The sequence below is a fragment of the Mustela erminea genome, chromosome 1 (assembly GCF_009829155.1).
Source record: "Mustela erminea isolate mMusErm1 chromosome 1, mMusErm1.Pri, whole genome shotgun sequence".
NCBI classification, from domain to species: domain Eukaryota; kingdom Metazoa; phylum Chordata; class Mammalia; order Carnivora; family Mustelidae; genus Mustela; species Mustela erminea.
In genome coordinates, this window is record NC_045614.1 from 173778758 (window position 1) to 173796027 (window position 17270).

At 41.4% G+C, this 17270-nt stretch overlaps 1 protein-coding gene across 1 annotated transcript; it reads left to right on the forward strand.

Moving 5' to 3' along the window:
- Nucleotides 1-927: 927 nt before the first annotated feature.
- Nucleotides 928-16408, forward strand: CPOX (coproporphyrinogen oxidase). Its single transcript, XM_032351343.1, has 7 exons — nucleotides 928-1646; nucleotides 4084-4227; nucleotides 4475-4585; nucleotides 5972-6113; nucleotides 8639-8857; nucleotides 12022-12126; nucleotides 14375-16408. Exons 1-7 carry the CDS (start codon nucleotides 1115-1117, stop codon nucleotides 14460-14462), a joined length of 1341 nt encoding a protein of 446 aa, XP_032207234.1. The 5' UTR covers nucleotides 928-1114; the 3' UTR covers nucleotides 14463-16408.
- The last annotated feature ends 862 nt before the right edge of the window (nucleotides 16409-17270 follow it).

Sequence of the window (17270 nt, forward strand, 5' to 3'; positions counted from 1 at the left end):
GGAAGCAGTGTGAATGTTTGCCAGGCCAAATCTACAGGAGTTGTTGAAAGCCCTACAGGTGAACTATACCTGGCAGCCCCCACAATTGTAAAACTTGAAGTATTTTTATTTACTTTTATTTAAAAAAATATCTGATTTATTTATTTGTCAGAGAAAGGGTATGCTCACACAAGGAGGGGGAGCAGTAGGCAGAGGGGGAACTCTATGGGAGGACCCTGGGATGATGACCTGAGCTGGAGGCAAATACTTAACTGACTGAGCCACCCAGGCATCCCAGATTTTAAGTATTTTTAAATCTCGTACTCCTTGGTCCCCCAACACACCAGGTCATATTAGTTTAAGGCTGGTTTAGTAAAACAATCACTTTGCTTTTCCTATTTCTAAAATAATCAAGTGGGCAGTGTAGGAGCAAGACCTGGGAAGATTTTAATGATGAACTGTGATATGAATTGATCCCAGGAAGTCTTTTAGTGGGACTTTCCTTAAGTGCGCTGTACTACCTCGCCCTTGCCTACTCTGCTTAGAGACTGCTGGTGAGTAAGGAGCCTCCCACGCTCCGCCCCCAGCCAATCCTGGAAGCTCTCCAGGGTCTCCTGGACTAGAACCAGGCTCCAGGGGGCTTTCTGTAGATTCTGAACCATGATTTGCAACCGTGTTTGAAAATGTAATATGGGTCGGGGGTCTCCAGCCATTTTCCTGCCCCGTTAGTCCTCAGCGTTCAGCCCTACTTTGTCTTAACGCTGTGGTTGATTGGACAGCCCACCCGAAGTTGTACGTGACTAGAAAGCCTCTCTTATCTCTGCCTTCTCTCCCACTGCCCTTTCGCTTCCCCCGCACCCAGTTTCACAATTTTGGACGCGCCCTTCTGGGGAGGAGGGATTCTTTATCTCCCTGGCGCGCCCCTGCAGGCGGCGATAGGAACCGGACTACAGCTCCCGGCATCCCTCGCCTCCCGCCTCCCGCCTCCCGCAGGCCGCCCGGGAGCCGACCCGGTAGTAGCTCTTCTTCACCAAAGACTCTCCCTCCCGGAGCAGTTCGCCGGCTTGGGACCCCCCAGGGAGCTCAGGGGCCGGTCTCGGGGACGTTAGCATCGCCAGGGGTGACAGCGCGGAGCATGGCGTTGCACTTGGGCAGGCTGAGCGCGGGCTCCTGCTGGCGAGCGTCGCGGGCGGGTCGCAGAGGACTGTGCGCTTGGCCCGGGCGCTCTGCGGCCGCACGCGTCTGCCGGCCCCCGGGTGCGGCTGGCATCGAGCAGTGCCGGGGTTTGGGGCACAAATCGACGGCGGGAGGAGGCCCCCGGCTGGGGACTGGGCTGACCACGGCGCTGGCGGGGCTGGCCGGGCTGGCAGGGCTGGCCGCCGCCGCCTTCGGGCTCGTAGAACGGGTGGAGATGGTGCCCAAGAGCACGGGGGCGCGGAGCCCTTCGTCGGGGAGGCCGGAGGAGGACGACGATGAGCTGACCCGCCGCTGCAGCTGCTTCATGGCCCCACCGGTGACCGATCTGCGCGAGCTGCGGGGGAGGCCGAGCGACATGAAGACCAAGATGGAGTTGCTGATCCTGGAGACCCAGGCCCAGGTGTGCCAGGCGCTGGCACAGGTAGACGGGGGCGCGCGCTTCTCCGTGGACCGGTGGGAGAGGAAGGAAGGTGAGGAGGTCCCTAGGGGGAGGTGGAGATGGGAATTAGAGGTCGACTTTAGGTTGCTGGGCAGAAAATGAGAATAGAGTAGGAAAGAGGTACCTACAAGAGCGGCTGCTAGGTTAGAAGGGACACCTTTAGAAAGATGGATACTAAAAGGGTCATCAGACGTCTGGATGCAGATCTTTGATCACTCTAAAACTGTACACTTCAAAATCTATGAGATTTTTATAATGGCATTTTTCTAGAAGTCCTACGGTTATATTTAGCCAGCAAGCTTGGATGTCCAGAGTTGTAACTGAGCATCAATCTTACCCACATTTTATCTGTTTCTTTGGGCGCATTTACCCTTTCTCTTCCTGTAGAGATGGAAAGATGAACTTGCCTCCTATTTGCTAAATATCTGGCGAGATTCCTCCAGCAGGTATAATTGTGTTAGTGTGTCTTTTTGTCAAGTTGCACAAGAAATACTGGGCAAAGAAAGGAAAATCTTTCTTTTCATTGGCAAAAAACTTCATTATTAAAACCCATTTCTTGGGGCACCTGGGTGGCTCATTTGGTTAAGCAACTGCCTTCAGGTCGGGTCATGGTCCCGGAGTCCAGGGATCCAGGACCGCGTTGCGCTCACGGTTCCACGGGGAGTCTGCTTCTCCCTCTGACCTTCTTTCTTAGGCTCTCTCTCACTGTCTAGAAAAAACAAACAAACAAACAAACAAACAAACAAATTTCTTCAGATCCGTGATTGTCAGAAGGAGCGGGTAAGAGGAATGGGCAAAAGGAGTGAAGGGGATCAAGAGGTACAAACTCCCAGTTACAAAATAAAGATGTCATGAGAATGTAATGTACAGTATGGTGAGTATAGTCAAAAATATTGTATTGCATGCTTTAAGGTTGCTAAGAGAATAGATCTTGAAAATTCTCATTGTAAAAAGAATTTTGTAACTGTGATGGTGGTAACTAGACTTATTTTGCAATGTATACAAATAATGAATCATTGCATTGTACACCTGAAACTAATATAATATGTCAATAATACTTCAATAATGAAAAACCCTGTTTTTATAGAATCATGTATTCATGACCATCTTCTTTTTTTTTTTTTTTAAGATTTTATTTATTTATTTGACAGAGAGAGATCACAAGTAAGAAGAGAGGCAGGCAGAGAGAGAGAGAGAGGAGAAAGCAGGCTCCCTGATGAGCAGAGAGCCCGACTCAGGACTCTATTCCAGGACCCTGGGATCATGACCTGAGCCGAAAGCAGAGGCTTAACCCACTGAGCCACCCAGGCGCCCGTATTCATGACCATCTTATTGACTATGGAGTGAAACTCCACATCTTGGTCATAAACTTGAAGAATTCCTGACTTCTTAGCTAGGCCTACTGTAGCAGCTCTCATCAGCAGATTTTGAGCTTTGATACCACCACATCTATACAAAATGAAGTTAAATATGGTCTTTGAAGTGTTTTCCATCTTGTCATGTTTTCAAGTGAAGACCATTGAGCCGGACCACAACCTCAAGTACTAGAATAGCTAGTGTGACCTTCAGAAGTTACTTAATATTTTGTGTGCCTCTGTTTCCTCATCTGTGAAATGAGATTAGAAATAATACATGAGAGTGAAGAATGGAGTGCTTAAAGTATTGTCTGATACATAGACAAATTGTGGCAAGAAAGCCTTGCCAGCTGTGTAATCGTGGATAAGTTGTCTTATCTTCTGGGCCTCCTTTTCATTTGAAATGTGCGGGGAGGTGGGTGGGGTGTGGGGGCAGGGTTTGCACTGGATCATCTTACTTCCCATCCACCTCTAAAAATTCCTAGGGATAAAACAAGACAAATACGTACTTCTGAGAAACAGTTGCTTTGGTGGTAACTCTAGTGTCTTAAATACAAACTATGAATAATAAGGCTCAGATACGTAAATATTAATATGTGTCTTATTTAGTTTAAGCTTCCAAATCCCTGAAGAGTTCGACTATCTACTTTTTTTTTAATTGCCTGTGAACAAAATTAAATGGTAAACAACACACAGTAAAAACAATTGAAATGATATGGAGCTCTTAAACTCATAATAATAGAATATTCCTCAGACATACCCGTACCCGTTTTTAACCTCAGCCTTCTCTCATATGTCATAATGAGTGGATGCCATTCTGAACAGTAGTTGAAGGGAAAATATTCGTGTGATTTATTTTAGATGTGGAAGAAATCCTCAGTTTAGTGATGTGGGGGAAATACAGTATTTGCCCACTATCAGTAGCAATGTCATCAAGCTAAGCTGATTATCTAATGTTACTGTACTTAAAAATTACAAATATACCGATAATGTAGAAGATTTGGAAAATAAAAATAGTGAGAAAATTACTCCTAACCCCACACCTTCACATGAGGGTTCTTTTGGATATTGCATCGACCCTTATACTCTCTCATTTTCTGTTTCTGTAAACAGGTGGTGGTGGCATCAGCTGTGTACTTCAAGATGGGCATGTTTTTGAAAAGGCTGGGGTGAGCATTTCTGTTGTTCATGGGAATCTTTCTGAGGAAGCAGCAAAACAAATGAGAAGCCGAGGAAAAATTCTGAAGACTAAAGATGGTAAATCTGACAGTATCCACAGCCTGTCACAGCCCTTGCAAATCTTGCCCCCACAAGTTTTATTTGTAAAATAAATAGTGCTGCTGTAAAAATCCATTTGGGTGCATATGCCAGAGAAGCATGTTCACATTCCCTTTTTAAAAAAAAATTTAAGAGACAAAAAGCGGCTTTTGACAATCGATCCTGAAACTATCTTGAAGTTAATCAAGCCGGCTGATTGACGCTCACTCTGTGTTTTACTTTCCAGGTAAATTGCCATTTTCTGCTATGGGTGTGAGCTCTGTGATCCACCCCAAGAATCCTCATGCTCCTACTATCCATTTCAACTACAGATACTTTGAAATAGAAGAAGCTGATGGTAAGCATCCCTGGAGCTGTGCAAAATACTGTTGTGAAGAATATGTATCTTAAAACAAGCTATAGCGTATCATCTAAATGAGAATGATTTTATAAATCTTAACTAGGTTTTTCAGGAGGAAGAGGAAGCCTGAATCCTTGGCAGGTGCAATGGATTATGCTCTAGAGGTCAAAGGAGAAAACAGTATTGACTGGGCTCTGATGTCCCCGTATTTCCTCCACACAGAGGGAACGATTTAGTGAATCACAGACTCAGAGTGCACTCAGGGTTCTTTGCACAGGAAAGGGAATCCTTAGGAAATCCACAGGAAAACCTGTGTACAGGGTTACATTGAAATGGAGAACTTGCTCTTGGAAAACATCTTCCAAAGTAATTGCTTCATTGGTCACCGGCACATTGTCAGTGGGCTTAAGATAGAGTGGAATTAATTGTGCCTCTTTATGGATGTGTAGTTCCAGCCCCTGTCTGCAGTTAGCTGGGCCAGGTGTTCCCACCCAGCGGAGCATCTGTGCAGGACCTCTCTGGGGCCGTGGGAATCTCTGCAGGTGATGGCGTTTGAAGTCCGTGTATTTAACTTGCGTCTTGAAGACATTTGGTGTGGTTCAGCCTTTTAAAATTACAAGTTGGGGGGCGCCTGGGTGGCTCAGTGAGTTAAAGCCTCTGCCTTCGGCTCAGGTCATGATCCCAGGATCCTGGGGTCGAGCCCAGCATCGGGCTTTCTGCTCAGCAGGGAACCTGCTTTCTTCTCTATCTCTGCCTGCCTCTCTGCCTACTTGTCATCTCTGTCTGTCCAAAAAAAAAAAAAAAAAAAAATCTTGAAATTACAAGTTGGTAACTGGTACTGACAACTTACAGACCCAACTAAGCACGTGAAATAGTCTCAGGTGGTAGGGTGTGGCCCCCTGCAAGTGCTTTTACCCTTTCTGGGCTAAGGAGAGGGGGACAGTGGTTTTTATTACAGGGAACCTCAGAATCTCCTGGGCAGTTTTATAAACTGTCAATGCTTGGGCCAGAGATTTGCTTGTCTTGCCTTTGTTTTTTAAATTGTGCCCTAGCAGAGGCATCTTACATGCCTCACGAAATTTGATACGTAGCGGAGTCCACTCCCGTGATGTTCCATCATTTACTGCCATGCATGTCCTTTTCCTCCTGGTTCTGCTCTCTCACTTTTTAATTTCCTACTTCTTTTTCTTTCTGCTTTACCCTTTCTTTCCTGCCTAGGCTTTCCTGGCTATCTAGAGCTAAATTTAGTTAAATATTTTTTGATTGTCACCCATTTCATGTTAACAAACTAAGCTGATCAATTTGGTTTGCAAATACAGTGAGAAGTGTGCTGTATCTCGGAGTTCAAAGCCTGCATGAGAATCTCATGTCTTGATTTTGTAGGTAACAAGCAGTGGTGGTTTGGTGGTGGATGTGATCTTACTCCAACATACTTGAACCAAGAGGATGCTATCCATTTTCACAGAACTCTAAAGGAGGCTTGTGACAAGCATGGTCCCGATCTCTACCCTAAATTTAAGAAATGGTGGGTAAAAATATTGTCATGACGTTATATTATATATATATTTCATTGCTTCCTTCTGTAGATCCCGAAGGCAACTACTATGTCACTAAATACCTTTTTAGCTTTGACGGTTCATTTTTTTTTTTTTTTTTAAGATTTTATTTATTTATTTGACAGAGAGCTCACAAGTGGGCAGAGAGGCAGGCAGAGAAAGAGGGGGGGAAGCAGGCTCCCCACTGAGCAGAAAGACCAATGCAGGGCTCGATCCCAGGACCCTGAGATCAGAGAAATCCACAGGAAAACCTATGTACAGGGTTACATTGAAATGGAGAACTTGCTCTTGGAAAACATCTTCCAAAGTAATTGCTTCATTGGTCACCGGCACATTGTCAGTGGGCTTCCCTGAAGGCAGAGGCCTAAACCCACTGAGGCACACAGGTGCCCCAGAAGGTTCATCTGGGTTTTTTTGCCCACTGGAAATAGGATACCAGTTTGAAATGGTTTTAAGAAAGTTATGTAGTTAGAAATACTTGGATATCTATAATAAAAATTGGGTAGCAGCATCTTTTTTGACCCCAAATGATTTAGGATATAAATTTCAACATGATCTATACCTCAGAATTAGAAACTTTTTAATCCTCTTGTGGGATATTAACTTCTCATCCCAGATGAGAACTGTTGTTGCCATGGGAATATTAGGACATGGGAAGGGTTGGAGAACTTTTAGGGAAATATGCAAATATAGCAGATGCTTTGGACAAGGAGAAGAGTGGGATTGGAAACTCTGTTAAAGAATGATAAAGGAGAGGGAAACAAATGAGTTGTGAGGAGATCCAGGATATTTAGTAGATGTGAAATGGAGTCTAGGCATAGTTGTTTATAATAAGAGTAAAGTACCCAGCTCTGCTTAGAGTTAATTGGCATTCTTAAAAAAGGAAGGACAGTAGAGGTTTTGGTGTTTTTTTTTTTTTTTTTAATTTTATTTATTTGACAGAGAGAGATCACAAGTAGTTAGAGAGGCAGGCAGAGAGAGAGAGAGGAGGAAGCAGGCTCCCTGCTGAACAGAGAGCCCGATGCGGGGCTCGATCCCAGGACCCCGGGATCATGACCTGAGCCGAAGGCAGAGGCTTTAACCCACTGAGCCACCCAGGCGCCCCGGTTTTGGTGTTTTTTTATGGGGGGAGGGTGGTTTTGCTTTGCTTTTAGAGCTAATAACTGTGGAATCTTGATAATTTATGTAAGATTTGGAGTTCAGCTTTAAGATCCTCAGGAAAGACCCATTCTCCTGATTGATATTACCACTGAAAACTATATAGACATGAAAGCTTGGATGTGTGAGGAAGGGTTTTTTTTTTTCTCTCACAAATCAGGATTCTTCCAGGAAGAGGACTGGTATGGGTAACATTGTCTTTGTTTGTTTGTTTTCTCTTACTGCTATTATTGAGATGACTCCATCTGAGGGACATTAGTTACTGTGATCTCTAGGAACCAGACTAATTAAAGAGAAGTTTCCAGTATAAGTATTTAGCGCATTTCTTAATTTTGTAATTTCATGGAGCTTTTGAAACTGTGATTTGGTTAAAGCTAACTTCACAACCTTGCTCAGGATGTCCTTCAACTGTGTTAATAAAATGCGCATGTGAAGGAAAATAAGTCACAGTCAAGGTGAATTAGGCCAGTGCATCAGCTCTAGGGATTTGCAGCTGCTGCCTTTTTTTTTTTTTTTTTTTTTAAATTTTAAGCTATTAAGGCTGTATTTTTTATTAAGGCAATTTTGAATAGAATCTTTTGAATAAATTTTATTTTTGCTTGTGCAGGTTTTTCTCTTTACATACCCTATTCTTCTAGAGATCCTCTAACAAGCTATTTCTACAATGTAAACTGTTCTCACAAATCTAGCATTTCAGAAGCCTGCTCTCGTAGGCACGGAGAGGAGGAAGACTCAGGACCAGATGGCTAGTTTGATGTGGTGGTTCACAGGGAACCTTTCATATGTCTGTAGGTGTTCTCTGAACATCTCCTTCCACCAGCCCTTCCCTCACTCCTGCATGTTCTAGAGCCTTCCCATGTTATTGCTGAAAGGGACCTTAGAGATTATTTACAATATCGTTTCTTGGTGAATAAAGAACTGCTGAAGAGCTGAACCACAGACCTGGTTGGTGTTCTTGGTAGAGGATCCCCGTCTTGCCTCTTGAAAAAGCACCAGTGTTGCCAAGGGCAGCCATATCCCTGGTTTGAAGAAATACACTATTAATACTGGGCTCTTTGTTCCTTTTTCACTAAAGTTTTTAGAGTTCCATATCCTTTCGATAGACAGGTGTTAAATTCCTTACTTGCTTTGCAGATAAAATCATAAGCATTTTCTACATAGGTGCTGATTGCAGGAAATCTGTCTAAAGCCGTGGTTTTATTTTCATAGTTGGACAGAAAGTAAGGGTACTGTGTTGGCCTTAGTCAAGGGTAGCACTCTAAGCTGAAATGCTCACATTGATTCTGTCTTTTTTTTCCCCCTTTGATCCTTGGTATGGCCTTGCTGTGTTTTCCAGGTGTGATGATTACTTCTTTATCGTCCATCGTGGGGAGAGAAGGGGCATTGGGGGCATCTTTTTTGATGACCTTGACTCTCCATCCAAGGAGGAAGTGTTTCGTTTTGTACAGAGCTGCGCCCAGGCCGTTGTTCCTTCTTACATTCCTCTTGTGAAAAAGCACCATGATGACTCATTCACGCCCCAGGAGAAGCTGTGGCAGCAGCTCCGGAGAGGACGGTGAGTGAGCAGCAGGAGACTAGATCATCTCATTGCATAACTGGTGGGGGATGTGGAGCAGTTGGAGTAATCGTGGGTGGTGTGTTGTCTTGGGCAGATATTTTCTTAGAGTTGTGTTAATACTATCCTGAGCTGCTTTGTATAACTAGATGAATATTAAATGAATGTTAAAAATTGTGCAAAATAGTATTGTAAAAAGAGCAAAGTTGGGGCGCCTAGGTGGGTAAGCGAGTGTCTTGGGCTCGGTCATGATCTCCAGGTCCTGGCATCAAGCCCTGCATTGGGCTCCCGGCTCACTGGGGAGTCTACTTCTCCCACTGCCTCTGCTTCTTCCCCGATCCCCCCACCCCCATGCTCTCTCTCTCAAATAAATGAAAAGCTTTAAAAAAAGCAAAATTTATTTCATCTGCCTGTACATTAGAGACTCATAGCAGCCATGTCGTGATACTTGCTGATTTAATTGGGCTGATTTCTTTTAGTCTTCTAGCAGTGCCTTCCAGCCTTATGCCAGGATAGGGGCATCATTTAATGTTTTTGCTGCTTTATAAATTTGGAATCCCACACTTTTCCATCCATCTTTAAGATTTCATGGACATCATTATAATGGACATGATCACTTCAGAAATTATTTATACTTAATGACAATATTCACTATTTAAGAAGTCCGTACTGTGTGCCAGCCACTATGTTAGACACTTCCTTCTGCCCAAAATAGGAGTTTCCCTTACTGTGTGTGTGTATGTATGTTACTACTCTCTAAACCTGAAGTGGGGCTCAAACTCACAACCCCTGGTTCAGAAGTCTCATGCTCTACCTACTGAGCCAGAAACAAACAAACAAACAAACAAACCTTGACTCAAATACAGAGAACAAACTAGTGGTTACTGATGGGGAGGTATGGGGGATGGGTGAAATAGGCTGAAGGGGATTACGAGTCCACTTTCGGAGATGAGCATGACGTGATGTACAGAATTGTTGAATCATTGTGGTGTACACCTGAAACTAATATAGCAGTTCTATGTCAATAAAGTAAAAAAAATCCAGTGAAAATTTATATTAAAAATAAAACTCTAGAAAGGGCAGTGTTCCTAGTGTTGTGTAGGATTTTATATGCAAAGCTGACAGGTTTTGTGAATATGAATTAGGTGAAACCTTAAAACTTCCTAGACAGCAGAATCCTGTTTTGTGTTCTCTTTGGTGTTTGTTTTTTGTATTGGTTTTGGTTTTTATGACTGTTGGTCACAGAGAACCTCCTTCTACCACCCTTCTCTCTGGGCCTTAAGATGGCATTAAACTCTGGGACTTCAGATAACCGCAGCTCTTCACTACTGTTGTCAGCGTTGTCTTCACCTTCTTACACACGGCACCGTTACCTACCTGTACCCTTCACAGGTTCCACTTGGCTGCACTTCCTTCCACCCCAAATAGGAGGTTCCCTGATTGAGTGATGGATTGATGGATTGTATGTATTTATGTATTGTATGTATGTATATAGTATGCATGTTAGTACTCTCTACACCCAACGTGGGGCTCAAACTCACAACCACTAGATCGAGAATCACATGCTCTACCAAGTAAGCCAGTCAGGCACCCCAGAAACTAAAGATCTTTAACTTATTGTCACTTTGTTATATTTTGGGAAAGGGAAACGGGACAAAATTTAGGCATCTGTTAAATTGAAGGGAATGACTAAGGCTCATGGTTTGCAGGCACCTCGGAGAGGATAAATGTATGAGAAGGAACAGGAAGCTCAGATCTGAGTAAAACCTGGTAGGAGTCAGAGAGGCATTCTTCACTCAGAAAAGGAGAGCGGTATAGGGATCCTTACAGAAAATGTATTCAGGGAGTTCCATACAAGGGCCTTTGAAAGAGACATCCATACAAACTGGAGAATCACAGCCATCCCTTAAATATGTTTTAGAAAGGCAGCTTCGGGTAAAAAACGTGGCTGAGGGCCGAAATTCTTTCCTATGGTCTCAGGAAAAAATTGAGAAGTTTTGCTTTATATTATCTTTTGAACAGGTATAAGAAGGTATTAAATAGTTACTAATACCCAGAATTCAATCTGTGATGAGTTAATACAGAGGACTAGAAAGGGATCCATGGATATAATTTATTTAAATTTTCTCAGGGATTTTGGCAAGTTTGCACACAGAAGGGTGTTTTCTAAACATTCAGGTGGTGTGCAATTCTAGAGGATATCTTCCTCCAGGTGTGATGAAAGATGAATCAGTGGGTAAACAAGACTATGTGAGGGAAGTTTAGACCGAGAGAATAGTTTCTGAATGAGCTGGGAAATGGTCTAAAGGGGGACTGTTCATTGAGTTTTCAGCTTTATGGGTCATTCTAATTTTAGTTGAGTAGTAAAAATTATCTTTGAAGTTTAAATGACCTTTTACAAAAGATCCCATGTTGTTAAAGGCAGAGATTTTTAAGCTAGACAGAGTTTAGATCTGACGCCAGGGCAGTTAATGGAAAACAAATACATTTGAACCAAGTTTTAGTTGATGCTAAGGATATTTTTCTTAGCAGAATAAAACTGAGCACTGCAGCTCAGCCACTGCTTATTATCATGAATTCCACTAAGCTGCAGGAAGACTGAATTGTATGACTGCTTATCAGTGCTATTAACTACTTTAAGAAAAGGAAATATCTAGAATATATTAGTACTTATTAATAGATGGCCATTAGCTTAGTTGCCTTTCAATAACGAAAGTTTTTATCTTAGCATGTGGAAATTACAGGTGGTGAAATGAAGTTTTCTGAAACATCTCAGACTACAGGGAAAGGACAGAAAGAACTGTTCTGTCCTGATAAAGGGTGCCATTTCTTTTTCTTAATTGTTTTTGTGCCTTAAAATTCTCAGCTTTGTGTCCATTCTGTTTATTTATTGGACAACATAACCTTCTTGTTTTGCTAACTGCCCTGTGTTGGGGCCGAATCTATATCCTATTGTTTTTTGGGTAGAATACCCTTTTATTTATGCATGTCCAGATGGAGAAGACTCAACTGGCTGTAGACTGGTGTTCCCTGTGCCTGTTCCAGCTGATTGGGGGTGGGGGCAGTGGGCAGGAAGGGCCCCCCCCCTCCTTTGGAGTATTCATTATGGGCTAATCTTAAGAAAGATTTTATTCAACTTGCCCTTAATGTTGTCTTTATGTCAGGTATGTAGAATTTAACCTGCTATATGATCGGGGTACAAAGTTTGGCCTCTTCACTCCAGGATCCAGGATTGAAAGCATCTTGATGTCTTTACCTCTAACTGCTCGGTAAGAGTAACTAACCCATCATAATTATCCCTCCACTCGGTCTACTAACCCCTACAAAACATGAACATGAACACAGCAGATGTCTTACCTAAGATTTCATTGGTTTTGACTTCACTGATTTTATAATAAAGTCACAGTCAAAGAATAAGGAAAGTAATTTTATTTTATTTTATTTTTTGTTATTGTTAAAGAATGAATGACAGGATGATTGACATGGTTTTGCAGGTAACAGCTGGAAAAGGATAGAGGGAGTGAGAAGATAGAGTGGATGGTGACATCCTTGCCTACTTGGTGATTTTCTAGGAAGATTTATGGGCAAAGGAAATTTATTTGAGCATATCAGGTTTTTCAGCTTAATTTTGTTAGAAATTGTTAACATTTGTGAGAAGAAGTCTTACTGTCCAGTATGAAGTATCAAGCTTGTTTGAAAGATGAGGGATGATTGCCGGTGCTTGGCATTCTCTTTTTGCTCTGTATGTTGCTGTGGTGACCTTCCATAAAGGTTAATTGGATCTGTGGCTGCGGGGAGTTTTTTAGTAGGCTTCTTCCCAGCGTGGAGCCCAACAGAGGCCTTGAACTCACAACCCTGAAATCAAGACGTGAGCTGAGATCAAGAGTCAGATGCTTAACTGACTGAGCCACCCAGGCGCCCCTTTGGGGGGAGTTTTAAAGACAGATATATTTTTGTTGGTGCAGTTAGGTTGACTTTTTGGCTATAAGAAAGTGAAAATGATGTGTGTCCAGACTGAAATAGAAAAGATCATAAAAAAAAGAAAAATTATGTGCTTGTTTTGTAAGAGCTAGTATCTTCTTTTTCCTGTGAGTGTAAATGTCCAAATATGAATGGACTTTAGATGGCACTGGAAGAGTGTCTTGCCTCACTCTACGGTCCAGATCTAGCCGGTGAAATTAGTGACTTCTGTGGTTGTGCCTGCCTTCTGAAAGGCATTGGCTCTGTCCTTGTATAACCTCTGTTCTTGGGGTCTCATCCTTCGCTGAAAGTTCATACACATCACTGCTAGGTGTTCTGCCACCCTGGAGACAAGATGTGAATAAAAAGTAGAGATAAGTCTTGGAGGCTTCCAGTAGTCTTCTGATTACTACTAATCAGGCCCCTAATTTTAAGGTATATTCTAAGCTGCACGTGTGGGTGGATTATAAATCTATCCCTTGCTCATTTGAGTCGTTACCATGACAGGTCACTTTTGGTTTCTTATAACCTGTACCAAGGGTGTGCAGACTTTAAGCTGTAGGATACATCCAGGTTCACTTGTGATGTGTCTTTGTGCAGTCCTTGAGCTAAGAATGAATTTTGTATTTTTAAAGGATTATTAAAAACAAACAACAAAGAATATGCAAGAGACTGTGTGGCCCCACAAAGCCTAAATTAAAGTTATCTATTATGTGACCCTTTATAGGAAAAGTTTGCTGACGCCTGGTCTAAACCATTGTCTGCCAGACTTCACACTATAGCTTAACCATTTTGACTATATTTGTATATTACCTGAAGTATTATTTACTTAAATTTTATACTCTTCTTATTTTTTCTGAGAATTTATTTAAAAAGGCAAACTGATTATTATTGCCACAAATAGAAGGTAACACATTAAAATAAATGCATAAGTATTATGCTAAAAATAAAGTTTGCCCATGGATCATTGGAGGTTCTATGTTTTATGACACCCTAGTTTATAGTAAAAGTATATTTTGGCTCCAGGATATTAATGTTAGCCAAAGAATGGTCAGGAATTATTAAAATACTTTGTTCCTTTAGCAGCACCTATTTTTATTTTTTTACTTATTTTTTTAAGTTTTTTTTTTTTTAATTTTTTATTTCTTTTCAGCGTAACAGTTTTCGTTGTTTTTGCACCACACCCAGTGCTCCATGCAATCCGTGACCTCTCTAATACCCATGACCTGGTTCCCCCAACTTCCCACCCCCCGCCCCTTCAGAACCCTCAGATTGTTTTTCAGAGTCCATAGCCTCTCATGGTTCACCTTCCCTTCCAATTTCCCTCAACTCCCTTCTCTCCATCTCCCCTTGTCCTCCATGATATTTGTTATAGCAGCACATATTTTTAAAAAGGCTAGTGGGTAAAAGGCATATTAGGTGCATTGGAGACAAGGAGGTATGAGACATTTTTTACTCTTAGAATTTCATTTTTCATCTGTTTTGAGTAGAGTCATGTGTATTGTTCATTACAGTTTTTATTATTACATGTTTTGCTTTTGTTTTGGACCTTTGTAGGTGGGAATACATGCATTCACCCCCAGAGAACTCCAAAGAAGCAGAAATTCTGGAAGTTCTGCGCCATCCGAGAGACTGGGTGCGCTGATGCGCGCGAGCGGCCTTCCCGGGGCTTGGAGAGGACACAGACTGTGCGCCCCGTTCCCCGGGCTGGCGGCCTTGCCACTGTGTGGCGGTTCGTAACCGTGTCTTGGAGCTCCAGTCTCCCCTCCGCAGCCTGCTTCCTTGGCAGATGCTGACGTGTATTTCAAGTACTACAAGTTTCCGTTGGAAGCTGCGGGTGACAGGTGGTGATGTGGCAGCTTGTCAGCGTCAATTGGTTGATATAAAACTCATTTATACTTTTAGAATCATTTCATATGACTAGTTTACAAAATATGGAATTGAGTTTCCCAGTGTTGAGCTAAGGGAATCTAATTATAGTTTGTGTCAGGAAACTTCTCATGCTATTTTCGTTTCCTGGATTTGTTAAAGTTCTAGTTTCTGCCACAAAAATCTGTTGGATAAATTTTATTTTCATTAATTCAGTGAGGTTAAGGCTTAATATGTTTTAGAAATCAGTTTGAAAGGAAGGTAAAATTTTTATTTTGTTGTGACTGCAGTTTCGTTGATCATGATCTTTATATGTCTTTCTCTAGAGATCATAATATTGTAAAATGTTCATTTTATAATGATATTTAGGAATACTTGAAGCTTTCTTAATCTCTGCATGTGTTAACAACTCAACGATTCCCTGTAGTTGTTAACTCTGAACTGACATCCCTGTTGCTTAAATGAGGGGCTTCTAAGATGTCCTTCTGATTTTTGAAGAACTATAATTTCTTAATGTTGGATTCTCTGCACTTTTGAATGTGAAAGCTTATAACCTTGGAGTCTGATATTTAAAATTTCCTATTCCAGACTTTTCTATATGGAAGTTTAGACTAAGAACAATCCAGGGGTTAGGAAATATTTCTCATTTGGCAAATGAGATATTTTCCTTTGTTAATTAAAGTCAACATAACTAGTGTGAGAAGCATGTAGGCATTTTATAAATGTATTTCTTTGGAAGGTGGACTAATTAAAATTGTTCTCTCATTAAATTGGAGATTCTACAGCTCTTTACCCTTAAGAGAAAAATCACAACAGAATCCTTAGTGTGGCTTCTTTGTTCACATAATAGTGTGAGTGTATTTCTTTATTTTATTATTTTGAGTGTATTTTATTTGATATAATATATTGAAGTTTGTAAGGATTAGTATCATTCCTCCATATTATTAAGCCTTATCTTGGAATATGTTAAATGTATGTGATTGTGTGTGACTCTTTAGGGCTAGAAAATGTATGAACTCTTCAACTGTCTTACCACAGATCTGCTGGTAAATTTTATTATGAAATATGGCTAAGAAATGTTTGTATTTTTCATTTTTTAAAGGATACTTGATAAAGAGAAAATAAATATTTTTTAGGACTAAAACCATCGTTTTTCATTTCTAGGCATTTTACCCACAAAAAAATATAAGTTTTGCACTCAGATTTCCATAGCAGCTTTACTGACAGTAGCTAAAACTTAGAAACAACAGAAATGCCCATTAATAGATGACTGGATAAACAGGTGATGTTATATTAGTATGTGAAAATACTACTCATTAGTGAAAAGGAACAAGTACTTGGGCAAATAGCAAAATGGCATTATGCCAAGTGAAAGAAGCCAAACACAAAAGAGGACTTCCTATATGACTATGCTATATGAAAACCTAGAAAAGCCAAAATTCAAATAAGAGAAAGTGAGTCTGTGGTTGCTAGGGCTAGGACTGGGAATCGATTGTGGAAGGAAATGAAAGAATATTTTGAAGGGATGGAAATATTCTATATATTGATTGTGGCAGTGGTTACCAGATTGTTTACATATCTCAAAACTCTTTGACCTTGGCACTTAAAATCATGGAATTTTATTGTATATGTCATTTATACTTCAATAAAGCTGATTAAATGAGAAAAATACAGGCCTATAGGAACAAATGTTCAAATAAACCTCAGTTTTTACAATAAAAAGTCTCTTGGTTTATAGTTCTGCTAGTGTATTTAATTGTGTTTAGGGCTGTCAGGTCTGGGCATTGGACTGAGATGAAATTTCAAAATTTCAGAGTATCAGTTTTTCATACTTTCAGTAACCATGTATTTCTCTTACAGATGAGAACTATGGGGAAAAAGAAAAGAATTGAGTAACTATTAGAGAAAAGATCATTCTACTCTTACTCAGAATGAATTTGTCTTTTAAATTCATATTGATGTTTATTCTGAGTCTACTAGACGCCCAGGGTGTACCTCCTAATGTCCTGAACACCTAACTGCCCGTGTCTTATACATGCATATTAGTGGTCATAGGGGTGGGGATTTGGGGGATAGCATGTAAATGTTTTGGAGAAAATTTCTAACCACTGCTTTATATCCATCACTGTACTCAGCTTACCCACCCACACAGCTGAGTGTTTAATGAGATAAAAACTTCTGTATGCTAAAGAGCGCCATATTAGAAAGCCGAATAATCTGTTCCTTTATGGTTTATCCTTCTATGTGTCTTTTCCTATTACAGTTCATCAAGCCAGGAATCATCTGACATCTCTATGCCCAGGCTAGGAAAACTCGAAGGCTAGGTTCAGCTCGGGACTCAGGACTGTGGACCACAGTGCTTTCAGGTGGCTCAGAACATGTATTCCAGCAAACAAGGCAGCAGTGTCATGGTTGCCTTCTGATGTAGTCCCAGACAAGTTACGTAGTATCACTTCCTCCAAACTGCATTGGTTCCCAGTGAATCACTAAGACCAGCTCCAGACTCAAAGGGAAGGGAAATAGATCCCAGAACCACAAAGTAAATCTGATTCTTTCCCTCTTTCATGGCCCTAGTCAGATCCTG

Bases quoted from the DNA above. Each gene is read 5' to 3' on its own strand.
- CPOX (XM_032351343.1), top strand. From the start codon at position 1,115: ATGGCGTTGCACTTGGGCAGGCTGAGCGCGGGCTCCTGCTGGCGAGCG. The intron at 4,586-5,971 runs GTAAGCATCCCT...TTGATTTTGTAG, and splicing joins TGAAATAGAAGAAGCTGATG to GTAACAAGCAGTGGTGGTTT. The intron at 8,858-12,021 runs GTGAGTGAGCAG...TCTTTATGTCAG, and splicing joins CAGCAGCTCCGGAGAGGACG to GTATGTAGAATTTAACCTGC.